Below are 18,957 nucleotides of genomic sequence, written 5' to 3'. Positions count from 1 at the left end.
TATTAAATACACAAGCAAAAAAAGACTTCTATTCAATGCCAGACATGATTTTGGTATTCCACCCAAAAAAGCTGAAAACTGTTAAGTGGGGTTTGGGGGTCCTCCCCCAACGTGGTCTTGAGGGGCAGCGCATTTTACAATCACAAAAAACTGCTGCATGTGCAATTTATGATCATAATATATAACAAAATGATCATTTGAAAAACTAACAAACTTACCAAAAAAATTCAATTTGACAATATTTATTGTTTCATGAATTTGTTCTCCAATACTATTGGTGCTCAAGTTATTTCATGTGCACGTCAGTGTTCACAGTGTAATTAAGTCACAAAAATTTCTCAATTTTTGCAGCAAATATATTATACTTCTCTCTTTTCATAACAAATCTGTAAAATAAACACCCAAGTACATCAACTATATACAAATAATCCCATACATTCACTGGTCTTTTTTTCCAATGGACCTGTTGATATGCCAGTCAAGCTCTTTTTGTGGCTTTGGCAAACATTTCTTTAGCCTTCCTTTTTGACTGACCTTTTTGGCTCATTGTACAATTGTTTCTTTTCCTTCTCAATGACAGCCTTTTTCCTTTCCAGCTGGTGCTTGTATTGGCGACATGTACGTATTCTGACCGAGAGCAATATCTGTTCTTTCATGCAAGAAATCTTTCTTCTTATAGTAATTAATTGCACTTTTTCCAAAGGCCTTCTGAGCTTCAATTATTCCGTATGCAGCTTCTTTTGTGGGTGCTGTTCCAAACTCTTCCAACTGTGATTATCGTAGAGCAGAGGTCACAAAATGCCAGTCCTCTAGCATTCAGTTTTCTTATAAACTGACCAACTAAATTTCCATTGACATTTTGCTCCAGCCGTTCCCATTTCCATACGTTTTTTTTTAAATTTTATCTAAACTTCTTGTGACATGGTCTCTCTCAACAACTCGGGACGACATTTTTTGCAGGACTCACGGTACTAATTCAGTTCCCATATTAAACCTATGCAAACACCATGGTTTTAAAAAATAACTTCAATATCTTGAGTGCTCATGATCAAACCTATATTTATCAGTATAGATGAAACCTGGATGTCAGCTTCTGTGTTGAGGAAAGGATATGAGCCGCAGCATTTTCTGGACTACATGTGTTTGAAACATGTGCTTTCAATTCCGCACCAAAGAGTCACGTGCTAATTTTAGTAATGAGTGTTCCAGACTCAAGACTGTTAAAGGACTGAAATTCCATCAATAAAACAATGTCTCTATTGTTTTTCACTTACAACTAGGATAAGCTCTCAAAAGATTCTTTTTCTTAAAACATAACTTACATTATTAACCAATCCTGGTCAGCCAAACCCATTTATACTCTATTTTATGTTCACCCATTTCCAGGCTGAATCCCATTTTTCCATATCATTTGTACCGTGTGCCCTATATTCACCCATGATTTTCTTGACAGCCCTAGGAATAATAGCTCAATACATAAGTAAGCAATGTGCATAGTCCTGCTTGTCAAAGATTACATTAGCAAATATTACATTATATTACAAGTTCATCATCACCTAAAGACCAATGGTGCATTTCAGGCAACATTTAAATATTTGAGCTTTATTTAAGAAAATCAGAAAAAATATTAAAATAAAGCTGTCTAATAAGAATCATTTTTGTAATATCACCATTTATTGCTCTTCAATTTATTGCTGAAATATATTGCCAGACTTGTCATATCATGTAATTAATGAGTAAAGGTCAAGGTGACCATCTATATGTACATGTATTATTATAGAAAAAGAGATTTCAATGACAAAAATTACCTAAAATTCTCCCCAGAAGACATATAATTTAAAACAAAAGTAAAGTAGACATAAGTCCATTAAAATGCAAAATATGAAATTGGTGGGATGCTAAGTCAGGAGAGGTCATCACCATTAAGTATGGTGGAAGAGACCTAAGTGATCATATCTGAAGCATTATGTTTGAAAACACAACATGGAAATATATCATATTGCTTACTGTAATTACTCTATAAATGGTAAATTGTATACATTTTATATATGTATCGCTTACATATAAACCAAAGTGCTAAACACTCCACCTAACATAGTCAAATCGACACACTGTTGACCCCTTCACCCTTCTTGGCAACAGTTGATATATCTGAATATGCGTTTAACATCCCACTGAAAGTCACTCTGTGGTTTACAAAAGGTATTAATTCTGCTTGTTATCCACAAACAGAACCATATGATTGCATTTATAGTAAAGCTGATTGCACTTGCATATGTGGAGTCACTGTGTATTGCTGTGGCTGTCTATAGGACTCACGGAACTAATTCAGTTCCCATAGTAAACATATGCAAACACCATGATATTAAATATTCAATAACTGTATGTCAGCTTCTGTATTGGGGAAAGGATATGAGCCACAGCATTTTCTGGACCTACATGTGTTTGAAACATGTGCTTTCAATTCCGCACCAAAGAGTCAGCCAAACCCATATATACTCTATTTTATGTTCACCCATTTCCAGACTGGTTCCAATTTTTCCAAATCATTAGTACCGTGTGTCCTGCAAGCATGCTTCTTCTTTCTATTGCCATCAGTTTCCATTTCATAAAGATTCATTGGATGAATTTAAACTTTTGACCAATCAGAATACTCTTTACGAGAGTCATGGGCTAACTAATACGTTACAAGGGCCATTGCAGAATGTGTCCAAACAGACCATTTTTAAAAAACCAGATCGAAGATGATTAAAAAAACAACCGGATTATATCGAGAAAAATCAGATTCGTCAGTAGAAAAGTGGAATTCCACTTTAAAATGGAAAAAAATCATGTCTGCTGCATATGCGAGTAAAAAAAAAAGAGTCATCCTATTCAATACACAAGGAAAAAGATTCCTATTAATACACAAGGAAAAAGTGAGTCCTATTCAATACACAAGGAAAAAGACAGTCCTATTCAATACACAAGGAAAAAGAAAGTCCTATTCAATACACAAGGAAAGAGAGAGTCATATTCAATACACAAGGGAAAAAAGACTCCTATTCAATAGACAAGGAACAAAAAGACTCCTATTCAATAGACAAGGAAAAGATTCCTGCAATTCAATCCAGAAGGAAAAGACTCCTCCTATTCAATACACAAGGAAACAAATACTCCTATTCAATACACAAGGAAAATAAAAGAGTCATATTCAATACACAAGGAAGGTTAAATCTAATTTCACTCAGACCAAGGAGCACAATGGTATACTTGAGCCAAAGTATTGATATAGATGTCATAATGTAATGACATTGATATAGATGTCATAATGTTATGATATTGATATAGATGTCATAATGTAATGATACTGATATAGATGTCATAATGTAATGATATTGATATAGATGTCATAATGTTATGATATTGATACAGATGTCATAATGTAATGATATTGATATAGATGTCCCAGTGTATTGATATTGATACAGATGTCATAATGTAATGATATTGATATAGATGTCATAATGTAATGATATTGATATAGATGTCATAATGTAATGATATTGATATAGATGTCATAATGTTATGATATTGATATAGATGTCCCAGTGTATTGATATTGATACAGATGTCATAATGTAATGATATTGATATAGATGTCATAATGTAATGACATTGATATAGATGTCATAATGTAATGATATTGATATAGATGTCATAATGTTATGATATTGATACAGATGTCATAATGTAATGATATTGATATAGATGTCATAATGTAATGATATTGATATAGATGTCATAATGTAATGATATTGATATAGATGTCATAATGTTATGATATTGATATAGATGTCCCAGTGTATTGATATTGATACAGATGTCATAATGTAATGATATTGATATAGATGTCATAATGTAATGACATTGATATAGATGTCATAATGTAATGATATTGATATAGATGTCATAATGTTATGATATTGATACAGAGGTCATAATGTAATGATATTGATATAGATGTCATAATGTAATGATATTGATATAGATGTCATAATGTAATGATATTGATACAGATGTCATAATGTAATGATACTGATATAGATGTCATAATGTAATGATATTGATATAGATGTCATAATGTAATGATATTGATACAGATGTCATAATGTAATGATACTGATATAGATGTCATAATGTAATGATATTGATATAGATGTCATAATGTAATGATATTGATACAGATGCAGGGATGGTCCTGGCTTTTAAAAAGCTGTCGCCAAAAATATCGCCAACCTCAATATTTTGTCGCCAATTTTCAAACAGTGTCGCCAGAACAAGTAGTGATGTGATGTGATTTTTGATTTTTAACTTAGATTTAACATTTTTCAGTCATATCGCTACGATGTCTGCAATGTGGCAGTTTATAGTGATGTCTAGCACTGGGGCATCATGCCGCAGACATGTAGTATGATGTCCCACCCAGTCACATTATCCTAACACCAGGCCGACCAGTCCTAACACTAACCTCTTAATGCTGAACGCCAAGCGAGGCAGCTGTTAGTACCATTTTTTTAAAGTCTCTGGTATGACTCGGCCGGGGATCGAACCCACGACCTCCCGCATCCGAGGCAGACGCTCTAACCACTAGGCCACCGGAGCGGTCCAGAACAAGTAGTGTAAATTTTTTCAAGTGTTAATTTAGTCTAGTAATGTAACAGGCAATGAAAATTACAAAAGATGGGTTAGTTAATACTCTAATTACAATAAGCATTAACAAAATGTTACAAAGTGTTATATGAAGATCCGTCGCGATTTTAGGGCTGCCCACTTGTTGAATGCAGTTTCAAAGTCTAATTTTTTACATCTGTACATGCTGATTCTCATTAAATTCTCGAGAAATGAGATGCAGAGTTTATTTCTGACGTCAGTTTTTATGAGGTTCATCTTACTGAATCCACGTTCACAGTCTACAGTGCTGACAGGTGACACCAGTCGTCTCTCGGCAGCCCACCCCCCTCCCCATGGCTAGCTTCACAAAGCTTGTAGTGAATTGCTTCCTAAATCCCAAGAATGATCATTGAATGCTGTATAAATTTTCTCGACAAGCAAAATCGGATCTCCATTCCCATGAATGAAACTTACACGAGTCAACACCTGGCAATATTGGACCGTATATATAAGCATAAATTCACACCCAATTTAGGGATTCTTTCACCCCTGTATTTTGAGAAATAAATAATTATTATTAATTATGCAAAACTTTTTTTTTGTGCTTTTTCTTGTTGCGGAGTTTAAGTCTCTGCAGCCGTAACATGGATTGATGGCAAAAGGAAATGATCAATGAGTAAATTGCTGCACTGGCGACAGATATAATTGTGATTGAGATTTTTTCCATTTGCTTTGTATTTATACGCAGTAGTCGGTACTTCAAAGGTTATCAGTTTTCTATGAAGGTTCAGCAAAACTATTGTATTGGTATATGTAAAAAAAAAAAAAAACAACAACAGAAGGATTAGCCATTCAATTAATTTTATCTGTTCTATTCGCGTCTTCAGAAGTCGGTCAGTAGTAGGTATAGTTCGGTAGCATGATTGACCGTATCACAGCATACACTACTCAGCCCAGATGTCAGCATAAGCAGATTATGATGTAACATTGCACTCTAATGATGGGGTTGTCAATACGAACAAAGGATCGTTTGTGTAACAGATTGATTCCAATGCATTGCTTAGTCAAGTTTGTGGCTTCCTTTCATTCTCCCTTTTAATTTATCCAGTCCAAATCCATGATTTTATGTACAAATTAAATAACCAAAAAGTCTGTCGCCAAAAAAATCGCCAGATGGGTTATTTTTGTCGCCAATGAGGAAAAAAATCGCAATTTGCGACATTGGCGAAGCCCAGGACGATCCCTGCAGATGTCATAATGTAATGATACTGATATAGATGTCATAATGTAATGATATTGATATAGATGTCATAACGTAATAATATTGATTTAGATGTCATAATGTAATGATATTGATATAGATATCATAATGTAATGATTATGATATAGATGTCATAATGTAATGATATTGATGCAGATGTCATAATGTAATGATATTGATATAGATGTCATGTTGTTGTAGGGTTTAACGCCAATTTTCAGCACACGATAGGCTATACAAAGCAGCCAGTATTAATGGTGGAGGAAGAACCTGGGAAAACCCCGGAAAGAACCTCCGACCCATAAGAAGCTACTGGCAAGCGTTCTCACATACCCACATTAGCCAAATCCGAAAACTGAAACCCACTCAGACAGAGATGAGATGGCAGTGATCCGTAATCGAGAGCGCTTTAGACGACTAGGCCACTTGGGGTACCGATATAGATGTCATAATGTAATGCTTATGATATAGATATCATAATGTAATGATATTGATATAGATGTCATAATGTAATGATTATAATATAGATGTCATAATGTAATGATTTTGATACAGATGTCATAATGTAATAATATTGATATAGATGTCATAATGTAATAATATTGATATAGATGTCATAATGTAATGATTATGATGTAGATGTCATAATGTAATGATTATGATATAGATGTCATAATGTAATGATTATGATATAGATGTCATAATGTAATGATATTGATATAGATGTCATAATGTAATGATATTGATACAGATGTCATAATGTAATAATATTGATACAGATGTCATAATGTAATAATATTGATACAGATGTCATAATGTAATAATATTGATACAGATGTCATAATGTAATAATATTGATATAGATGTCATAATGTAATGATTTTGATATAGATGTCATAATGTAATGATTATGATATAGATGTCATAATGTAATGATTATGATATAGATGTCATAATGTAATGATTATGATATAGATGTCATAATGTAATGATTATGATATAGATGTCATAATGTAATAATATTGATACAGATGTCATAATGTAATAATATTGATACAGATGTCATAATGTAATAATATTGATACAGATGTCATAATGTAATGATTATGATATAGATGCCATAATGTAATGATTATGATATAGATGTCATAATGTAATGATTATGATATAGATGTCATAATGTAATGATTATGATATAGATGTCATAATGTAATGATTATGATATAGATGTCATAATGTAATAATATTGATACAGATGTCATAATGTAATGATTATGATATAGATGTCATAATGTAATGACATTGATATAGATGTCATAATGTAATGCTTATGATACAGATGTCATAATGTAAGGATTTTGATATAGATGTCATAATGTAAAGATATTGATATAGATGTCATAATGTAAAGATATTGATATAGATGACATAATGTAAAGATATTGATATAGATGTCATAATGTAATGATATTGATATAGATGACATAATGTAATGATATTGATATAGATGTCATAATGTAATAATTATGATATAGATGTCATAATACAATGATACTGATACAGATGTCATAATGTAATGATCAGATAAACTGTAAACATTTATTTTTAAAAAGTCGACACTTTAATGAGGTCAATCATAATGATGTTACTCCTGTCGTTGCCACAAAGATGATAACTATGTCAATAAACAATCGATAATTAGAAGCAAAACCAAGATATCTGATTAGAAAGTTGAGACTATTGCAGAATGCCAAATCTGGAATATTTTTCAGAAACTAAACACATGTGTCAGACCAATACCTAGCTTTAATTTTCACTTACTCTACCAGGAAACAGTCTCGAGTCAGAACTGTATGCCACTGTAATGTAATAATATAACCAGCAGAATGGAATAGGTAGTAATTCTTACAAACCATGATTTGCAAATCCTCTTTCCCAGATTAATAAAGATTATTTTCATGTGTGAACTGTTTCTTTCCTTCTTCCCAAAATGAAGATAATTCATGAGATGGGACCCTTACCGAGTGTATCTGGCGCTGTAGGGGCCAGATGACCCCAAATCAGAGTTTTGTTCAGTATCTCAAGGCAGTCATTTATCTCACTATACTGGTCAATATCAGTAACAGGCTGCCCTGAAGTTCCCAGGAATCTGAAATATCATCACCACTCAATTATTTTTTATATCTAGCTATAATATGTGTATATATATATATATATATATATATATATATATATATATATATATATATATATATATATATATATGTATATATATATGTATATATATATATGTATATATATATATATATATATATATATATATATATATATATATATATATATATATATATATATATATATATAGTAGTATGAACTGGAATATCAACACTCAATTATTATCACTAACATGTAGTTGTCATAGATATAATTATATAATCATCTGGTTATCTGAGCCAAGATATCAACACTCATTTATTTTCATGCAGTTACCATTTATAGATTTACTGACCTGGATATCTGAGCTGAAATATCAAGACAATAAATGCAATCAATACTGAACACAGGGAAAGGCAGGTCTTGACAATACATTTCAAAGAAAGAGTTGAAACTGAAGCCTTTAAAACATCCACATAATAATTTAAATGGAAAAATAAACTGTAATGGATGGTACCAGACTTTTTCATATTTAATACACATTATCCAATTGACCAAAATGTCAAATTTAAATGAAACAACATTTTCCAAGAAAATCTGGTTCCTAAATTAACTTAAAATGAAGTGCAATGTTATAAAAAGCTTAAAGTCAGGAAAACTAGGTGGTATTGATGACTTTGTCTATGAATTTTTTCTCCATAAGCAGCCAGAAATATCGCTAAACCTACACTATTTTTATCTACACAGGTAGAAGGCTAATGCAAGTAGCAAAATACAGAAAAATTCTTAAGTACTGGCTTAAATTCTTAAAGATGATTGATGGTAGACTCCCAAAACAATGCTATAACCTACAACTGACATGGATCAAACACTGATTGTTAGGTAAATAAAGTTTGGAATCAACTGTTTTCATATAGAATGGGAGAAGTTCTTGTTAATCAAAGTGTGACTGATGAGCTCATTTTTGTTATATTCAAACAATGTTGTGCTGACATTTTTCTATAAGAACAAAATGAAGGATTATATTCAACAGATAGGCAACAAATCTATAATAAGAAATTATCTGAGTTGGCAATACTATATAGATTTTTTAAACTCTTTGAACAGTGTTCGCTTACTATGCATGTACAGACATGGAAAAAATCGTATAATGGTAAATAAAGACGTTTCAAATATCCCCTATGCTGAAAGATGACTGTGCCCTTTTTGTACATATACAGATGAGCTTCATACCGCTTTTAAATATTCCATGTATGATAATTTAGAGAAATGCCTATTTACCTTTGTACGGTCTTTGTAATGCAAATCATGTAAGTTTTATAACTTTATGCAGAGAAAAAATAATAATTTTAATATCATACATTATGGAGGATATTAATTGTATTATTTATTACTGGCATGAAGTTATTATTAGCATCAAGTTATAAAATTCTATTTATCCAGAATAATCTATAAAAGTCAGAGTCAGTGTGTTAATCCTAGAATCATTATGTTTTGTGACTGTATGTATCTTTTTACAGATAAATATATGTCATCTTGGGACAGTCTCCTATGCTACCAGAAGGTAAAGACAGAATTATTATTATAAATTATAAATTAACTTGTAGTTATGATAGGTGTAGTGACTTGGTAATCCGAGCTGAAATATCAACAGCTGCAATAAAATTATGATTCTCAACTCTTTTCTGATACCTCAATTAAATAATTATACATATTTAATACATGTATGCATTTCATAAAAGATTTGATCAACATGTACTTAACACACAATATATTGGTCATTGGACATATCTAAAACACGCATCTTGTATTTCTTGAAACGTGAACATCTCAATTCAAATATAAAACATAAAAATACTTTCCTATAATCAATCATCACAGGATCAACATCCTGCAATCAATCATCACAGGACGAACAGTCCTATAATCAATCATCACAGGATCAACATCCTGCAATCAATCATCAAAAGATGAACAGTCCTATAATCAATCATCACAGGATGAACAGTCCTATAATCAATCATCACAGGCTGAACAGTCATATAATCAATCATCAAAGGAAAAACATCCTACAATCAATCATTGAAGGATCAATAGTCTTATAATCACTTATCACAGGACCATTAGTCCTATAATCAATCATCACAGGATCAATAGTCCTATAATCAATCACCACAGGATCAATAGTCCTATAATCAATCATAAAAGGACTAATAGTCTTATAATCAATCATCACAGGATGAACAGTCCTATAATCAATCATCATAGGATGAGCAGTCCTATAATCAATAATCACAGGATCAACAGTCCTATAATCAACCATCACAGGTCTGATAGTCTTATAATCAATCACCACAGGATGAATAGTCCTATAATCAATCATCACAGGATGAACAGTCCTATAATCAATCATCACAGGATCAACGTCCTGCAATCAATCATTAAAGGATCGATAGTCTTATAATCACTTATCACAGGACCATTAGTCCCATAATCACTCAAGGACCATTAGTCCTATAATCACTCAAGGACCATTAGTCCTATAATCACTCATCACAGGACCATTAGTCCTATAACCACTCAAGGACCATTAGTCCTATAATCACTCATCACAGGACCATTAGTCCTATAATCACTCATCACAGGACCATTACTCCTATAATCACTCATCACAGAACTAATAGTCCTAATCATCACATGATCAATAGTCCTAAAATCACATTTTTAAGGGGAAGCAGAGTATTTCTTTGGCACCCAATGACTTATTCACAAATCAGGAGAAAACAAATATTCTGTAATATTGTCTTCACCTAGTAATATGTGTTACTATGGCCTCTCAGATGACCTGCTCTAAGAACATATTTTTAAATGGCTGTCCCTAATAACAAAGTGGCTGTCTGCAATAATCAAGGGACTGTCTCTAAATAAACAAAGTGGCTCTCTCCAATAACCAAGTGACTGTCTCTAAAAAACAAATTGGGTGTCTCTAATAACCAAGTGGATATCCCTAAAATAAAAAGTCCCTTAACAACAGTGTGCTGTCCTGAGCAGCAAAGTGCTGTCTGTAGCAACAATGTGGCTGTCCCTAACAAAAAAATGACTTTTCCTAATAACAAAGTGCTGTCGCTAGCAACAACTTCCTGTCACCTAGCAACAAAAAGGCCATCCCTAACAATAAAGTGGCTGCCTCCCAAAACTGGAAGACCCTCACAATAAAGTGACTGTCCTTAAAAACAAAGTGACTGTTCCTGATAACAAAGCGACTGTCCCTAATAACAATGTGACTGTCCATAACAAAAAAGCTAACTATGCATATGCCATTTCAGAAGGATGCACATTACAATATTCATATACAGATTGGGAACAGAGTATGCTCAAAAATAATTAACAGATTAATGCTTATACAACTACAGGTGACACCTTTTAAAGATTTTAATTTGAAGGGAGCTCTCAGGAAGTGGAGCAGGAAGAGAAACAGTTATTGAAGTGTTAGGTAAATAATGAACTATAGCCATTTCCTCCTCCCCTTCCTTCTTTTCTACTCCCCCCTTATTTCAGTGACAAAGGGTGAACTCCCCTTTAAGATAAAATCCTGGCACCATCTCTCCTTAAATTATACATAGGGAACAAATTTGGAATTTATCTTTTTATGCAGAGATATTTAACCTGTGAATGTAGTGCGACAGAATAAATAAATTTAGCAAGGAATCAGCGATTTAAAAGCGCTTAAAAATTATAGAATGGGTCTGGATTTTGTAAATAGTTCTCCTTCTTCACTAATAAATACAAGTACCATTGGCCACAGCAGTCTTCTGCACCTGCAGGAAGTATAATGTGATAGATTTTGTTGGTATTCACCCTCGTTAAAATGTCTCAAATCTGTTCTAGATGAGATTTTCTTTGCAAGAGAAAACTGCATTATTCTTCTGTTTTGAAGATAACATCATGATGTATTCCAAGTTTGAGTGAGCCATGAAATTGGTAATAAGATGTTTTCAAATCATTCATGCCATGCAAAACAAAGGGCTTGGTGGTTAAAGTGTGTTAAATGGAGCCACCATTAAATGACCTTAACTGTTGAATAAATCTGACTGACAACCTACGGGTAGTCTAATCGAAAGTATTTTTTATTATCTTGTCATCGATAACAATTGCAGATAAATATATGATAACTATACAGTGGTCCTCCTCTTATACGGCAGTTTATAGTGATGTCTAGCACTGGGGCATCACGTCGCAGACATGTAGCGTGATGTCCCACCCAGTCACATTATCCTGACACCAGGCCGACCAGTCCTAACACTAATCTTGTAATGCTGAACGCCAAGCGAGGAAGCTGTTAGAACCATTTTTAAAAGTCTTTGGTATGACTCAGCCGGGGATTGAACCCATGATCGACCCCATTGGAGGTGGACGCTCTAACCACTAGGCCACCGGGCTATATTTGAGATGTGTATGTAGTAGGAAAGTTACATATACCTTAAAGCAGTTAATATCTTCATTTAAATGTTCTTGTCTTAAAAACAGAGTTATGTCAAGATAACATAAATTAATAGTTCTTATTCTTAGGCGTGAAATGTGAGTGGTATATTGTTGGCATGCACATTACAAAACCATTCAAAAATGTTATTTAAATCTTAGTACATACATTCTTTCATAATTAAAATAATTATCTTTCCATTTACTCCATTCTCCCACTGCAACAGAATATTCTCCTTATCTTTAACGATCTTGTTTATTTCCTAACATAAAATCTTTCAGCAAGTGAACTCTCCCAATTATCGTCAAGACAAATTTTGACTTTTTCTTCTAAAGTATTATTTCTTTGTTTATGTGATGACATATTAAAATTTCATAATGATTTATTCCTATTTTGCTAATTGTATAGTACTGCAATTTAATTTTGCAGATGACACTTTTGTAAACGAAAAACCTCGTTATAAAAGAAGAGTTACATGATTTTTCGGTCATTGTCTTGTACCCCATTTTGTTCAAAGTTGATTGTTTCTGTGTGCATGTGTTCATTCATAAAATCTATTTTTTAGCCTATCTGACCATGTTATGATCTTGACAATTACGTTGGTCATAATCGTCAATTAAAAATAAATCTGCTGTGTAAAACCCAAAACTCTATCAAAACACTGCTGATTCCATTTCTATCTAGCCATGTTCTGACCTCGACAATTACATCCGGTCATAATCATCAATTTAAAAAAAATCCACTGTGTGAATCCCAAAGCTTTATCAAAACATTGCTGACCTGATTTCCTGCAAACGTCTGTTAATGATATAGTAATAACCTTAGTGGTACATGCACTTTAGCCAACACTTCTTTCAGTAACAAAAACCTGACGTCCGGAAACAGACATTGGGAAAGATAATCGGATTACTTAACTTACTTTAATGAGTATGTGTGATTTGGATTTGTAACGTAGCTTTAACAACTTTTCAGTCATCGTTACGATGTCTGCAATGTGACAGTTTATAGTGATGTCTGGCACTGGGGCATCATGCCGAAGACATGTAGCATGATGTCCCACCCAGTCACATTATCCTGACACCAGACCGACCAGTCTTAACACTATCCTCTTAATGCTGAGCACCAAGCAAGGCAGCTGTTAGTACCATTTTTGACCTTACCGTAATTCAATATTGGTTCTGGATACATATTAATAATAAAATGTGGCTGCTTGTAAATTTTACGTTTGTGCACTAATATGTTGACCACTGGTCATGTTAGAGGGGTGGCCTTTTTTGAGGGGTACTTTTGAACAAACTTGTTGGTGCCAATTGATTCTGGTTGTAAAGAGTGGGTGGCCGCTTGTCAGTGGAGCTGTTCATGAGGGGGGACCACTGTATGTCTACCTGCAATCTGCATAATGGGAATACAACCAGTATGTCACCATATATAAAAGGGCACCCTCTACCTTCCAAAGATGGAAACACCGTAAGTTCACGTGTGTATTGATATGTATCACATAGAATGCTGTGTATCGTTAATCTTATTGATACATGGCAGAGATGTATCTTTTCACCCCTAATATTTACAAGAAAATTACTTTTAAAGTAGGGATACATTATTGAAAAATGCATAAATACAACATCTACTTTTCACTGTCTACTTAAAGTCGTAATCAATATTTTTTTAATTTACAGTGGTGAAGCATATTATTGGATCTGTGCCATGAAGAGAAAGCAGTTCTTAAGGATGAGACCTGGGAATACATCTTAAGACCAAGTATGTAATTTCCTCTGTGTAGTGAACATAACTTGGAGGATTATTGTATAGCAGTCACCAACCTTAACAAACCAAGCAAGAGGAAACTGAAACTAGAAGTTCTTTGTAGGCTGAACACAGTTGTCCTGTCATTACAACATTCTAATGCTGATGATACAGAGGACATTCTCCATTCTTCACAAAATACAAAGTGATTCAGGGGGCAATCTTGACCAGAGAACTACTGATAGCCTGTTAAGTGGAAGCTTAATAATCACAGTGAATGTCATAACAGTCACCAGACAGTAATCTTGTGAAGGAAATTAAAAATGCTATTGGATGTTATTAAAAATCTTTGCAGTCAACTATAAGACACACAACTCTTACTCTTTAATTAAACGACAATATGCAGCTCTTTTGTACCATCTTTTAATTTAACATCTGAATCCAATTTATGTTCAAAACTTTGATTTCTTATACTATGAAGATGTTTTATTACACTATCAAGAAAAAACATTTTATGGCAAAAATGCTTTCAATCCCTTTGAAGAATATAAAATTTATGACGATAAAGAATCTACTGTTTTAGAAGCCAATATACTGATCAGAATTTATAAATCCACCTTATATACTCACTTATAAGTCGAGCCAAACTGCAAACAAAAAAAAGCCCGATATGCTGTATTATAATGCACCTGCAGATCAGGGTCTATGTTGTTTGTCCTGCTGATTACTCCTAATAAACAGCAGAGACCCAAATGTGCCAGCGCATTATGCAACTGCAGATCTGGGTCCCATACATACGAATCCCTTGAGAGGTACAAGCATAATTATTGCTATTATAAGTGGCAAAAAAGCGTAATTTGGGTGTAAAAAGTGTAATCTCTTTATTACACGCCTGAATCACAGCATGTATGAATAAGATTCATTTTACTACTAACCTGGTTCTGTAACTGGTCACAAAGGGCAAAATCAATATGGATTAGAACCAGAATACAAACACAACATATACTGAAAAATTATTTATATTCAGCACTCATTAATTATTCTACAGGTGTAAAATTTCACTGAATGATCGTAAACTGGAAATCTGCAATGATCATTGTCAGGTGCTCAGAGTGCTATATTACATTACTCTCGTATACTTCTTTTAAAGCTTGTAAAGAGTTGTTGATTTGTCCTTTTTTTCTGATCTGACATGTTTTGAAGTTTGAAAAGGTCCATCTGCTCTAACATTTCTGTCATATAACATCCACAACGCAAACCGTAAAGCATTTCACTTAACATCTGGTGCCATTTTCTTTAAAAGTACAAACTGGTTCACAACTTAACTAGCTTATCAATAAAATGAATCTGTGAGGCACAGTTCACATTTGAAGAAACCTATCTGTTTTCTTGGAAATGGGTCATATACTTGCTATAAATAGCAAATAAAAAAGTACTTGTAGGCTATTCTTACCCAGCAGTCACCTTCTTAAGAGTGGAATGAACGAGATGATACAAATGACAAGACAACTTTTTATTGCTTTATTTTAATTTAAATTTTAATATACAGTCTACATAATTTGGTGGGAAAAAAAGCTTAATGATTATGCCCAAAGTGTACGTTTGGGGTCTGTGCCAAATGTGTAATGGTTGGCATGTTAGGGGTCTGTGCCAAATGTGTAATGGTTGGCATGTTTGGGGACTATGCCAAAAGTGTAATGGTTGGCATGTTTGGGGTCTATGCCAAAAGTGTAATGGTTGGCATGTTAGGGGTCTGTGCCAAATGTGTAATGGTTGGCATGTTTGGGGTCTGTGCCAAATGTGTAATGGTTGGCATGTTTGGGGACTATGCCAAAAGTGTAATGGTTGGCATGTTTGGGGTCTATGCCAAAAGTGTAATGGTTGGCATGTTAGGGGTCTGTGCCAAAAGTGTAATGGTTAGCATGTTTGGGGTCTATGCCGAAAGTGTAATGGTTGGCATGTTTGGGGTCTATGCCAAAAGTGTAATGGTTGGCATGTTAGGGGTCTGTGCCAAAAGTGTAATGGTTGGCATGTTAAGTGTCTGTGCAGTTTGCAGTTGGGCTTGACTTATAAGCAATTAAAGAAAGTACTGGTTTGAAATTCTGGTTGTGTCACATATATATGGTGGGGATTTCAGAGCTAAGATCAAATGAATATAAATTTTCAGCAGACTTGCAAGATGCCGGTGATTTTGCACTTAGCTCTAGTTCTATAGCATGTCCTCATTAAGTATTATATTATAATTTTAGGTATAACAGGTCCAAAACTTGTAGCATTATAAGACTTTTTATTTCTGATTACCATGATTAGTATACAAGTCGATGGTAGTATTTCCACTATGAATATTACTTAAGTTGATCTTACCTGCCATCAATCCAATGTCTTTTAACAAATAATGACCCATAACTCTTTATTTAGGCACTGGCCTTAATCAGCATGGATATAAATTATATCAATCTTGTTTGAAATATGCTTTCAATTGCACAGTACTTGACCAACTATTTTAATCTGTTTTAACTGCACAGTCAATACACCACTTCCAACTACCTTCTCTCCAGTCGACCTTCTGGACATGTTTGCAAATTTCTTCCGTGACAAAGTACAAACCATTAGAGATAAGCTTGACACCACAATTTCAATTGACTCATTGTCACCATACAGTTGGGATACAGAATTTGAGCGGCAACCATTAGCAGCATTTGAACCTGTCTCTATGGATTTCGTATGTACAATCCTGATGAAGAGTGCACCAAAGTCATGTGAACTTGATCCAATTCCAACATCAATGCTGCTTGAGTGCTTAGATCCAGTATTGCCTTCACTAACTGATGTTATTAATACCTCTCTCTCATCAGGGGAATTCCCATCATTTTTCAAAACTGCCATTGTAAAGCCTCTGCTGAAGAAACCAACACTAGACCATAACGATTTAAAGAACTACTGCCTAGTTTCTAATCTCCCATTCATATCAAAAATCTTAGAAAAGGTTGTTCTATCCCAGCTTGTATCTCATCTAAATTCAAACAGTCTTTTTAGCAATGTACAATCTGCATATCGCCCTTGCCACAGTACTGAAACTACTCTTCTAAAAGTACTTAATGACATTCTCTCTGCGTTGGATAGCAACAGACCATGATATATTACTTCACCGTCTCCAGCATGTATTTGGCATTCATGATACAGTCTTACTGTGGTTCAAGTCCTACTTGGTCAACAGGACACAAATTGTATCTGCAAATGGAATACACTCCAGCCCAATTGATCTATGTTGTGGTGTTTCTCAGGGGTCTGTTCTTGGACCTGTTCTCTTCATTATGTACACTCAGTCGCTCTCAAGTGTCATAGATCATTATCCAGTGTCTCACCAATTGTACGCTGATGACACCCAAATATACAAATCTAGCCACCCAACTGAAGTTGATGCTACCATCCAAGGTGTAGAGAGGTGCATTTCTGATGTGAAATCACGGATGACATGAAACAAGCTGCAGATGAATGATGATAAAACTGAGGCCATTCTGATCACAACACAAAGACTTTCTCATTCACATCCTTTACCTCAAACAATAAATATCAGCAACACCAACATTAAATTCACACAATCAGTATGAAACCTAGGTGTTACTCTGGACAGTACTCTCACATTGCACCAACATGTCATGAACATATGGAAAGGCTGCATATCTTGAGCTGAGATGCATCAGCTCAATTCCCAAATATCTTTCAGTTGATGCCACTAAAACACTTGCGTGTTCATTCGTACTTTCAAGACTGGCCTATTGTAACTCAATTCTGTCTGGTTCATCTCAATATCTGCTCAAGAAACTTCAAAAAGTTCAAAACACAGCTGCTCGGATCATACTTAGAGTACCACAATCAGAGCACACCTCCCCGCTGCTCTGTACCCTACACTGGCTATCCATTCAATCCAGAATCAAACACAAAATTTGTTCTCTGTGCTAAGTTTCACTGTCGGACTCTAGTCCAACATACTTATCCGACCTCACCCATGTGTACACACCAGCAAGATACTTACGCTCCTCATCTGACAATCGTATACTCATTATTCCCACTATGAAAACAAAGTCATATGGACAGCATTCTTTTGCATACCAGGGCCCAGCAACGTTGAATGAATTGTCCACTGAACTTAGACACAAAGACACAGTGATCACATTCAAGAGGGCTCTCAAAACTCACTTATTTCGACTGCAAGAACAAACTTAAAGACCTAATAATGTTTCCTACCTTAAATATTCTCAGCATGTTTTTTTTAATAATGTTTTCTGATTTCATGGTGTTTGTTTTTGTAATCATATCATTATATGTTTTTTATCTTATAGGTGTTATATAATGTTGTAAAGCGCTTAGAGCTTCTAAAGATTAGGCGCTATACAAAGTCCTCATTATTATTATTATTATAAAATATGTAATGGTTGCAATTACAAACCTGGCTTAAGTAAGAATAAAGACAGTGAACACAGTATAGGTCATGAGATGGTTGCAATCCAACAAGGCTGAGTGCTAGCAAACCCAGTCAACACAGTGTACACAAATAAAACTACTTGAGTTTTGCTCCAAGTGGGTGGAAAGAACAAGTTTGATATGATGTAGTAATGTCAAGGCCAACAGGCCCAAGACTATGTTCCTATGTCATATCAAACGA

The 18,957-nt window shown here is 34.0% G+C and overlaps 1 protein-coding gene across 1 annotated transcript in view; it reads right to left on the bottom strand.

Annotated features, from left to right (window-relative positions):
* Positions 1–18,957, bottom strand: part of LOC149806217 (DNA polymerase delta subunit 2-like) — a 79,744-nt gene that overhangs the window by 20,116 nt on the left and 40,671 nt on the right. Inside the window, exon 8 of the mRNA XM_089951168.1 lies at positions 7,936–8,063. Coding sequence (XP_089807294.1) covers positions 7,936–8,063 — 128 coding nt within the window. The remainder of the gene's footprint in view (positions 1–7,935; positions 8,064–18,957) is intronic.

The sequence above is a fragment of the Sinohyriopsis cumingii genome, chromosome 2 (genome assembly GCF_028554795.1).
Source record: "Sinohyriopsis cumingii isolate HCF-2022 chromosome 2, ASM2855479v2, whole genome shotgun sequence".
NCBI lineage: Eukaryota > Metazoa > Mollusca > Bivalvia > Unionida > Unionidae > Sinohyriopsis > Sinohyriopsis cumingii.
The sequence above is the reverse complement of the archived record's forward strand: the minus strand, read 5'-3'. Positions and strand labels throughout refer to the sequence as shown.